This window comes from Apium graveolens, chromosome 2 (assembly GCF_009905375.1).
Source record: "Apium graveolens cultivar Ventura chromosome 2, ASM990537v1, whole genome shotgun sequence".
In the NCBI taxonomy this organism is placed as follows: domain Eukaryota; kingdom Viridiplantae; phylum Streptophyta; class Magnoliopsida; order Apiales; family Apiaceae; genus Apium; species Apium graveolens.
In genome coordinates this window covers 18,611,969-18,622,613 of record NC_133648.1, presented here as the reverse complement: position 1 = coordinate 18,622,613, position 10,645 = coordinate 18,611,969, and the positions used below count along the sequence as shown (strand labels likewise).

Genomic DNA, 10,645 nt, shown 5'->3' with positions numbered 1-10,645 from the left:
GTACTGTATTAGAAACAGCCTAGGCATTTGTAGTTTTTCCGCAGTACTTCCCTTCGAATTGTTCTTTTTTTGCTAAATGGATAATATATCATAAAAACACAAATATACAAGGAATATACAAGCAATACATGAGGGCTTTCTAAGAGCAATCTATTGAGAAAGATTGCAACTAGAAAACAACAACTAAATGATAATCCCAGATTACCCCGGGGCTTTTTCCTTGCTGGGCCCGGACTCAAACTCCTTTTGGACTGTGACGGCGGCGGCGTGCGGTGTAGCTATAGGGTGGGAACCTACAAAACATAACCGGAGGGGGGTAGCGTCCCCGCGGCACCTCCGGCGTGAGAATGAGAAAGGGGTTTTAAGGAGAAGAAGGGCAAAGTTGGGATTATGCGAATATATTTATGGGGAGTACGTGTGTGCATGTAGGTATATGTGAGAGAGAGTATGTAAGATTGTAACCTGTAACCTTCCTTCTGTTCTACCTTTTATAGGCCTCCTACTAGGGTTTAGGGGTTTGTCCCTTTTCATCTGGACCGTAGGTTGGCCTTTTGGACTGTAGGGCATCTGGACGCCTGAGATGCGTCAGAGTACTATCATATCCGGACCGTAGGAACGTCTTGGATCCCGGGTACCTGGACGGTGGCGATGCTGCCACGTGTCCTGGGCTCCTCAAGGTCAACGCTGAATCCGTCAGAGTACTGTCAGATCCGGACCGTAGGAATGTTCTGGATCTCGGGAACCTGGACGGTGGTGATGCCGCCACGTGTCCTGGGATCTTGTATTTGGGCTCTGGGCCTCTTCACTTGGGCCTGAATTGTTATGGGCTATCATTTGCCCCCCACTCCCTTATGCGGGTTTATCCGGATGGGGGAGTAGAGGAATTGCCTTTGTGCCACGACGCCTTTGCAAAATTTTGGGGGTTGTTTTATTTGTTGCCCCTAACCCCGGGGTCAAATGGGGATGAGACTCCGGGGTTGACTTGGTTAGTCATTTGACTTGAGTTCAAGGTGGGATTCCTTGAAATACTTTGGAAAATTTTTGGGGGTTTTTTGATTTGTTGCCCCCCCAACCCCGGGGTCAAATGGGGATGAGACTCCGGGGTTGACTTGGTTAGCCATTTGACTTGAGTTCAAGGTGGGATTCCTTGAAATACTTTGGAAAATTTTGGGGGTTGTTTGATTTGTTGCCCCCTAACCCCGGGGTCAAATGGGGATGAGACTCCGGGGTTGACTTGGTTAGTCATTTGACTTGAGTTCAAGGTGGGATTCCTTGAAATACTTTGGAAAATATTTGGGGGTTGTTTGATTTGTTGCCCCTAACCCCGGGGTCAAATGGGGATGAGACTCCGGGGTTGACTTGGTTAGTCATTTGATTTTGAATTTGAATTTTGGGCACGGTTTGGTGGGCAAGTACACTCCTGACAATTGATTTGACCGGACTCTGAAAAGTTGTCGCTGTAAATCCGGGATGTCAGATGACTGTTGGGATTCTAGCCGGGGTCAAAGATATACACATTTTATGCGTATCTTTTGAGTGTACAGTTTTTAATTTCCCCCCTTTTTTTGCCTAAAAAGACGCGCCGTGACATGATTGCGTTAGTGGTAATAACTGCTGCAGTTATTAAATTGACGCCAATCAAGGGGTGCCACGTGGCCCCGACGGTTCCTTTAACCCAAAAACCGCTCACATCTTCTTTCTTCCTTCTATAAATACTGGTCTTTTCACTCCCATTTTTTTTTTACGCAAACATTTCCGCAGAGAGAGCTAAGAGAGATTTTTTAGAGATTCTTTGGAGCATTTGCTGTTGAAGCCCCATTTCTTTCTCCTGCCCATTTGTAAGTGTCTCGATTATTTTGCCTTCTTGTTTCATTTCTTTTTCATTTGTTCTCGCAGTGCATGCAACCATTTTGTGCGAGTTTTGCTTCGCTCCTTCGTATTCTTTGCTCGAATTTCGTGGTTGTCTTGTTTATTCGACCTTGAATCTCTGTAGTTTGCAGGTTTTGCATAGATTCTGCAATGGTTTTTTGCTTGATTTGTGTATTTAACATTGATTTTGGTAGTTTTATATGCGAATAAGTGGGTTTTTGTAGTGTAAAAAGTTGTGGGGGGCCCGGGGTGTGTTCTTGGTGTATGTTTTTGGTTGTATGTGTATGTGTATGTGTATGTCATATATCTTGTTTTTGGGGTAAGATACGTGTACAATTTGTTTCTAAACCTTCTCTGTTTTTATTTTGTTTTTGTTATTGTTGGGTTCGGGTTTGACATTGACTCCGAGGTGCGTTTATATAGACACACATAGTATATGCCAGGTAGCCGTTTTAAACGTATTGCTACTCTTAGAAACCGGTATCCCGAGCGTCCTGCCGGATTAGGTGAACTTAACTCCTTCTACCCTTCTTCCTCTTCTAGCAGTAGTTCAGTAGAGATGCCTCCCCGGGTTGACCACCCTCAACAAGTTTTAGCTCAGACCCTAGTGTTAGGTCCCGGGGGTACCTTATCGAATCCGGATGGGTCATGGGAGGATGTAGATGAATACTTTATTCAGTGCAGAGTGAACCCTAAGCCTCTGAGCTTTTATTACAGAGATTTATCCGAGGCATATGAGGGCCCAGATGGTTTGGGAGGTAGGGAGCCATATAATGAGGATGACATGAATAGGAAGTTCTTCACCGCCCCGGGGACTAAGTATGAGTGTGGGGCGGTTCAAAAGGAGGTCCAGGATAAATATACGGACGCTGAGGTAGATGGCGCCCTTAGACTCACCTTTAACCTTGATGATACATACCAGTGGAGATGGCCCGAGGAGCATGAAAGGGTATACCACAGACCGGAGGGGGGATGGGTTGGAATTCCATTGGAGCATCTCCGAGGCATGCGCCTCGAATTACATCAGTTCACCAAATCCCTATGCCGGGATATTTATGGTATCCCTTTTACTCAGCTAGCCCCAAATTCAGTGAAATGGATCAGCTGGTTTTTAGCTTGCTGCCATGCCAAAAATTACCTCCCCACCTTCAAACTTTTCCATCATCTTTTTAAAATTAAGAGGTCCACCGCTCGGCCGATTTATGAGTTCATGTTTAGGATAGAGGACTGTGGGTATCCCTCTGATAAGATGGTTCTCCCGGTTAGTATGTTGACGTCGCTTAAGGGATGGCACCGGGAGTTCATTTTTATCCGGGGTGGGGATCTGGAGTTCATGCCACTCCATAAACTTGAAATTAAAACAGATAGGTTTCCGGTCTAGCGGCTCGGGCAAGTAGCTCTCGCGATGGTTTATGCCTTCTGTGGGGCACTTGGGACGCAGTGGACCCGAGACTATTTTACTAGCAATGAGAACATGCATGCTGCCGGATGTAAGTCTATTGCCTTAGCTTTATTTTAATACCGTAACTTTTATTGATTGCTTGTATCCGGGACTGATATTTTGTTATTTTCCTTTTCAGGTATTCCGAAGTTAATCCCCTATCCCTCCAATATGTCTGCCCAACTTAAAGATCTGTCGGCCAAACTGCGAAGGATTGGAGGAATGACGAGCTTGGACGCTGGGAAGAAAAAGGTTGGAGAGGGTGATGATGCGGCCCAGAAGGCGGTGCCGTCTCGCCCGGGGAGGACAACAATCGTGATCAATGAGTCCCAGACTGAGGACGTGTAGCAGGGGGATGTGATAAGAGTTCCAGCACCTCGAAAGAGGAAGAGCGCCCCCGCGAGTTCCGGGGACAAAGGTGATGATGTGTCTGAGGGCCCGGTTTTGAAGAAGGCTACTGTTGGCCTGACCCCGGACACTCCGGAAACTTTGAAGGCCCTGCTTGCAAGTTTCACCCCGGAGACTCGCCAGAGGGAGTTGTTTGAGAATTATGCTAGCACGGCGGAGAGGAAGAAGTACAGGAAGGAGCCCCTCGACGACTTCCTGGTCGGGCTTCAGGAGGATATCACTGCTGTAAGCTTTTTCCTTACTTGCCTTCTTCTTGTGTTCTTGTAGTCGTGTTACCTAATTCTTATTTATACTGTTTTCAGGCTAACTCCTGGGTTGCTGGACTGGTTTGTATTACCCGGAGCCTTCAGGCGAAGGCTGATGCTGCCGAAGTCTACAAAATTGAATCCGAGCGGCTATCCCGGGAGATCCAGGAGTTAAAGGAGGCCAGTGCAAGAGAGGCTGCTGCTCATAAGAAGATTCTAGACGAGATCCGGGAGAGGCAGGACCGGGCTGAGGCTTCTGTCCGGGAGATGAGGGCTGAAAATTAGAAGTTGAAGGATGATCTTGCCGCCCGACCCACTCCCGAGGAGGTTCTGGCAGGGTTCCGGGGCACTCTTGCGTACTTCGAAGAGCTGAATGACAAAGCGCTGGAGAAGATCCAGATCTGTTGGAATGTTGCTTCGAAGTATCTCGGTGAAGAGCCTCATGGTACAATAGACGTCTTCTTGGAGAAGTATATAGAAGAGGAGACCCGTTTGGAGCAGGAAAAGGAAACTGTCCGGGCAATGGAGTCCGGTGCTGGGACGTCCAACAATGTTCCCTCCTTCTCCGGATCGCCACTTGCTGAACAGCCTCCCGTACTAGAGGGTAATCCAGAGCAGCCTCCTTCGCCTCCCGCCGACTCTGCCGTTGAAGCTTGAAGACTCTGCCATGATTTGGCATGTAATTTCTATTTCCTTGTTTTTTAGCTTAACTCATTCCGAACTAAGCCTTTTGGCTTTTTAAACTTGTTTGTAATTTGAATGATCTCGATTTTCCCCCCGGGGTGTGTTTCTCCGGGGTAGTTTAATGTGATTTTGCTTCGTTTCCTTCATATTGATTTGCATGTTTAGAACTTCTAACTTAGGATTTGAGGAATAGTTAGGAATTTTCATAAGGACACATGGGCTGTGTTTTTGCGGACCCCGGGATGGGGTAAAATTTTTAACTTACTAAAATTTTATGAATACTCATGGGCTGAGCTTTTATAGGACCCCAGGTAGGGGGTAATTTTCAACTTGATAGAAAAATATTTTATAAATACACATGGGTTATGTTTTGCGGACCCCGGGATGGGGTAATTTTCAATTTGATAGAAACTTTAAGTACATATGGGCTGTGTTTTTGCGGACCCCGGGATGGGGTAAAATTTTTAACTTACCAGAATTTTATGAATACTCATGGGCTGAGCTTTTATAGGACCCCGAGTAGGGGTAATTTTCAATTTGATAGAATTTTCTCCCTGGGATGGGGTAAAATTTCTATACCCTTTTTATAAAATCTTTGAGTACACATGGGCTGTATTTGTTTAAATTTGATAGCAAATAAAGGAACAACGTAATGAAATTGGTTCAAGCTATGGAACACTTAAAGTAGAGTTTTTCATTCATATTGAAAGCAAAAATTACATTCTGGGGTGAATGAGGACAATGCTTACATCAAAATATCATAATATAGATGTAGATGTGTTTCCAGAGTGTGCACCTTTTCCTTATTGTTAGAATTTCCTTAGGCAGGTTCCATGCCAGGTATTGGGGACCTCGGTTCCGCTGAGGTAGTTCAGCTTGTAAGTTCCCGGACGGACCACTTCTTTGACTATATAAGGGCCTTCCCAGTTCGGCTGTAGTTTTCCCTGGTTAGTTGGGTCTGAGGCTTCAGTGTCCTGGAGCACTAGATCTCCCGCCACATATTCCCGTATCCTGGCTTTCTTCGCAAAGTAAAGCTTTGTTTTTTCCTTGTAGCTTTCCATTTTTTCTACGGCCCGATCTCTTACTTCATCCAGGAGTTCGAGGTTGGTCCTGAGGCCTTCTATGTTAGAGACCTCGTCAAAGTTGGTCACTCTATGTGAAGGGGATCCGGTCTCTACCGGTAACCGGGCTTCGGTACCGTAGGCAAGCTTGAATGGAGTCTCCCCGGTTCCTATCCGGGGGTAGTTCTGTATGACCATAAAACCTTCGGAAGTTCGTCCGACCAGTTCTTTTTGGAATCTTCCAGTCTCTTTTCCAGGCCTCGGAGTATGGTTCTGTTTGTGACCTCAACCTGTCCATTCCCTTGTGGATGGGCAACCGATGCTTTTTTGTGTCTAATCCCGAGCTCTTTGAGATAGGCTTCAAAATCCGAACCCACGAACTGTGGCCCGTTGTCCGAGATTAAAACCATTGGGATCCCGAACCTCATTACAATCATGTCTACGAACTTGATGCAGTCTTGCTGGTTAATGGTTCTCATAGCCTTAGCCTCCGCCCACTTAGTCATATAATCTATTGCTACCAGAACATAACGGAGGTCCCCTTTTGCCCGAGGGAAAGGGCCCATGATGTCGATTCCCCAGACAGCAAATGGGATCGGGGAGAGGACGGACCCAGGGAGGCTTGAACCTTGTTTCGGTACGTTGCTGAACTTCTGGCACTTGCTGCATTTCCTGACATAGGCGACTGAATCAGCGTAGATTGTTGGCCAATAATAGCCTTGTCTGATGACCTTGTAGGCTAGAGCTTTAGCGGCTAGATGATCCCCGCAAATGCCCTCGTGGACCTCCCGGAGACAGTAATCCGCTTCCTCCGATCAACGCACTTTAGGGTTAGTGCAGAGAAAGTTCTCCGGTATAACTGATTATCTTCTAAAAAGAAGCGTGCAACCTTATATTTGAGGTACCGGGCTTTGTTCTGATCTTCCGGAAGGGTACTGTCCTTGAGGTAGGCTATGTAAGGCGTCATCCAGTTCTCCGGGCTACTAACGCATAATACTTCGTGTCGATCGGTGCTGGGGGCTCCGAGTTCCTCGAAGTAAATCGAGCTGCTTAAATCCGAAGTATTCTGGACGAGCTTGGATAGCTCGTCTGCTTTCGCATTTTCTTCTCTGTTTATCTGCAAGATGGTTGAGTCCGGGATGGTTTCCAGGATTGCTCTGACCATTTCCTGATATCGGGCCAATTTAGGATCTTTTGCGACATATTCACCATTGGTTTGCCTTACCACAATCTGAGAATCACTGTAAATTGTTAAATTCCTTACTCCAAGGGATTTAGCTAACCTGAGCCCGGAGAGTAGGGCTTCATATTCAGCCTGGTTGTTTGTTGCTTTGAAGGCGAAGGTAATAGCCTGCTGGATTGCGAATCCATCCGGGCTGGAGAGGATCAGGCCGACTCCGGACCTTTCGGCTGTAGCCGAGCCATCAATATGTAATGTCCAAGAATCTCGGTTGTTAGACTCTTTCTCCCCTTTGGATCTGGCTTCAGGCGTCCCGGGGGTTTCCGGAAAAGTGCATTCCATGACAAATTCGGCCAACGCCTGGGCTTTTATGGTTGTCCTCGGGATAAATTTGATATTGAACCGACTCAACTCGATTGCCCAATTGACTAACCTCCCGGAGGCGTCTGGCTTGTGGATGATTTTGCGAAGTGGTTGATTAGTGATTACCCTGATTTCCCGGCCTTGGAAGTATTGTCTTAGCTTTCTACTCGAGTGCACGAGGGCTAATGCGAATTTTTCCAAGTTTGGGTACCGGGTTTCAGCATCTTTCAGAACTTGGCTTGCATAGTATACTGGGGCCTGCGTCCCATTTTCCTCCCGGATGAGTGCGGAAGATACTGCTCTTTCCCCAGCTGCGATGTAGAGATAAAGGGGCTCCCCGGGCTTTTCTTTTGATAAAATAGGCGGGTTCATCAGATGTCGGTTTACTTCCTCAAATGTTGTTTGATAGTCCGGGGTCCAGTCGATTAGCTTTTTGTTCTGGGCTCCTTTTAACAGCTCGAAGAATGGTAGGCATTTCTCTGCCAACTTTGGGATAAATCTCCGAAGTGCTGCTAGGCATCCTGAGAGCTTTTGGATGTCTTTTTGAGTTCGGGGAACTGTCATTTCCATTATAGCTTTGATCTTCTCCGGGTTGGCTTCTATTCCTCTTTCGCTGACCAGAAAACCCAGAAACTTCCCGGAAGGGACCCCGAACGCGCATTTGTCTGGGTTCAGCTTCATGCTGTACTTCCTCAAGTTGTCGAAACACTCCCTAAGGTCCTGGATGTGCTCTGAAATTGTGACCGACTTAGAGATCATATCATCAACATAAGATTCCATGTTCCTGCCCAGCTGATCTTTGAAGATGGTATTCATCATTTTTTGGTATGTTGCTCCGGCGTTGATTAACCCAAACAGCATCATGACAAAAGCGTAGACAGCCCGGTGTGTGATAAATGCCATCTTCGCGATGTCTGCCAGATTCGTCTTGACCTGGTTGTATCCCGAGAAGGCATCCATGAAACTTAACATAACATGGCCCGAGGTCGCGTCTATCAGCTGGTCAATGTTGGGCCGGGGTAAGAATCTTTAGGACACACTGAATTGAGGTTTGTATAATCCACGCACATTCGCCATTTGCCATTGGGTTTCTTGACCAGCACAACGTTTGCTAGCCAATCCGGATACTTAATTTCACAGATTATGTCTGCCTTTAACAACTTCTCGACTTCTTGGTCGATTGCCTGTTGTCTTTTCGGGGCGAAGTTCCTTCGCTTTTGTTTGATTGGTTTTTGCTTTGGATCTACATCCAGACTGTGCATGGCCACGGATTCATCAATCCCCAGCATGTCTTCCGGGGACCAGGCGAATACGTCAGCGTATTCTTTTAGTAGATCGATGAGCTCCTTTTGGAATGTGGTTTCCAGGCCTTTTCCGATTTTGATTTTTCGGGTGGGGTTCCCGGGTTCCAGATCTACCTCGATCGTCTGTTGGGCAGGTTCTACCTTTGTCTTCTCCTTGCTCTCTACAAATTTTTGAATTCGGGCATCAGCGTTGGTTACGCCGTATCCGGAGTTTTCGATCATGTTCAGATCCAAACGGGCCCTTTTACTAAGGTGATCTCGATGCTTCTTTCTGCTTTGTCCCTTGGGTAGGGACATTATCTTCTTCCGGTTTTCTGGTTCCGTTTCTGCCATGACAAGTGCTTGACCATAGCATTTACCTGCCATTTCCCTGTCTCCTTTCAGTTCTCCAATGCCTCCCGGGGTGGGGAACTTGAGTTTTAAGTGAATAGTTGAGGGGATCGCCCTGAGCTTGGTGATAGTGGGCCTTCCAAGGATCATGTTGTATGAGGAGGTTGCGCTTATCACATAGAATTTCATCATATGAGAGACCTGCCGGGGTGCGGTTCCAAAGATGATGGGAAGATAAATGATACCCCGGATTGGAATCATGGTGTTCCCGAATCCGTACAAAGGGTCTTCAAGACAGGGGTCCATTCTGAGGTGTCCGAGCTCCATCCTGTTAAGTGTGTGCTCGAATACAATATTAGCAGATGAACCATTGTCAACTAAAATTCTTTTTACCTCATTGTTTGCGACGTCAAGGGTCACCACTAATGCCAAGTTGTGATCCGGATCGAGGCCCTCGTAATCAGAATAAGAGAAGCAGATCGGCTCGTCCTTCAGAGTCTGGATCATCATCACATCATTCTCCCGATCCGGGCTCCGAGGTGGAGAGGCTGTGCCTCCAAAAACAACATTCACCACATTTTTGCCTCTTCCGGGGGTTCTGTCTTTGTCATTTGACCCCCTTTGAAGATATTGGTTCATGTTTCCTTTCTTGATTTGGTCTTCTATGAACATCTTGAGGGAGAAATAGTTTTCAGTGGTATGGCCATGATCCTCGTGATAGCCACAATGCTTGTCCCGGGCCCTATTTTCGGGAGGCGCCAGCAAGGGTTTTGGCGGATAATAGAACGGTTTGCCCTTGACTTCGCGCAAAATGTCGGCCCGGGGCCTGTTGAGGGGTGTCCACTCCGGTTCCGGCTTGGGTTCCTTCTTTGTCTTGGGTTTCCTTTCACTCTTTCTTGATTCGGTGTATGTATCCCGGGGTGGGGTTCCCCGTGAATGCTGAATGTAGTTTGCTTGCCTGTCAAGTTTTTACCTTTTGTCCCTTCGGGACGACAAGCGTCGCTCCGGAGACTCGTCATCATCATGTATTCTTCTATTCATCTTCATTGATTTGAGGAAATCGTTTTCCTTTATAAACTTTGATGCCAACGCATATGCTGATGCCAGGCTTTTGGGCTCCCTATGAATCAGGTCTTTAACATAGCCTTCACAAGATATCGGGTGTAAGTTTCTTCGAAAGATGTTCACTACCTCCTTTTCTTCTAAGTTGGAGAGTTGGTTGACCGCTTCCTGGAATCTTTTGATGAATTCCGAAAGGGGCTCCTTGGTTCTTTGCTGGATTGTTTCCAGATGACACATCTGCAGCTCGTTCATCCGGTTGGCCCTGAATCTTTTCAAAAATATCTCGCAGAAGTCTTTCCAGGAGTCCACACTCCGGGATGGTATGCGGCTGAACCATTTCTGAGCACCTCTCTTCAACGTTGATGCGAAGAATCGACATCTAGTCAGGTCGCTGTAATCATAAATATTGGATATTTGCTCAAAATAGTTCAGATGCTCCTCGGGGTCAGCCAGTCCGTCAAAAGAGTCAAAATTGAAGTATTTCAGCCCTGACTCCCTGGGGGTGGATTCCAGATTCTTTGTGAACGGGGTTGCTGCTGCCCCTACTTCCATATCGCCCTCCACTTTCCTTTTAAGGTCTCGAAGGACTTGGGCCATTTGTTCTTGCTTGGATTCCTTCTCTGGCTCTGAGTCTGAAGAAACATGAATCCGGTGGGCCTTCCTCTTTAGCTTGGCCTCCTCCTCCCGGACTCTCCTTT

General features: G+C 46.9%; 1 protein-coding gene across 1 annotated transcript; it reads right to left on the bottom strand.

Annotated features, from left to right (window-relative positions):
* Positions 1 to 5,456: 5,456 nt before the first annotated feature.
* Positions 5,457 to 6,274, bottom strand: LOC141686072 (uncharacterized). The gene is made up of 2 exons (XM_074491133.1): positions 5,999 to 6,274; positions 5,457 to 5,894 (listed from the first exon to the last, which is right to left on the bottom strand). Exons 1-2 carry the CDS (start codon positions 6,272 to 6,274, stop codon positions 5,457 to 5,459), a joined length of 714 nt encoding a protein of 237 aa, XP_074347234.1.
* Positions 6,275 to 10,645: the final 4,371 nt, after the last annotated feature.

Coding starts and splice junctions, on each gene's coding strand:
- LOC141686072 (XM_074491133.1), bottom strand. CDS start 6,274: ATGGGCCCTTTCCCTCGGGCAAAAGGGGACCTCCGTTATGTTCTGGTA. Junction 5,895..5,998: donor ATCCACAAGGGAATGGACAG/GTTGAGGTCACA, acceptor ATGGTCATACAG/AACTACCCCCGGATAGGAAC.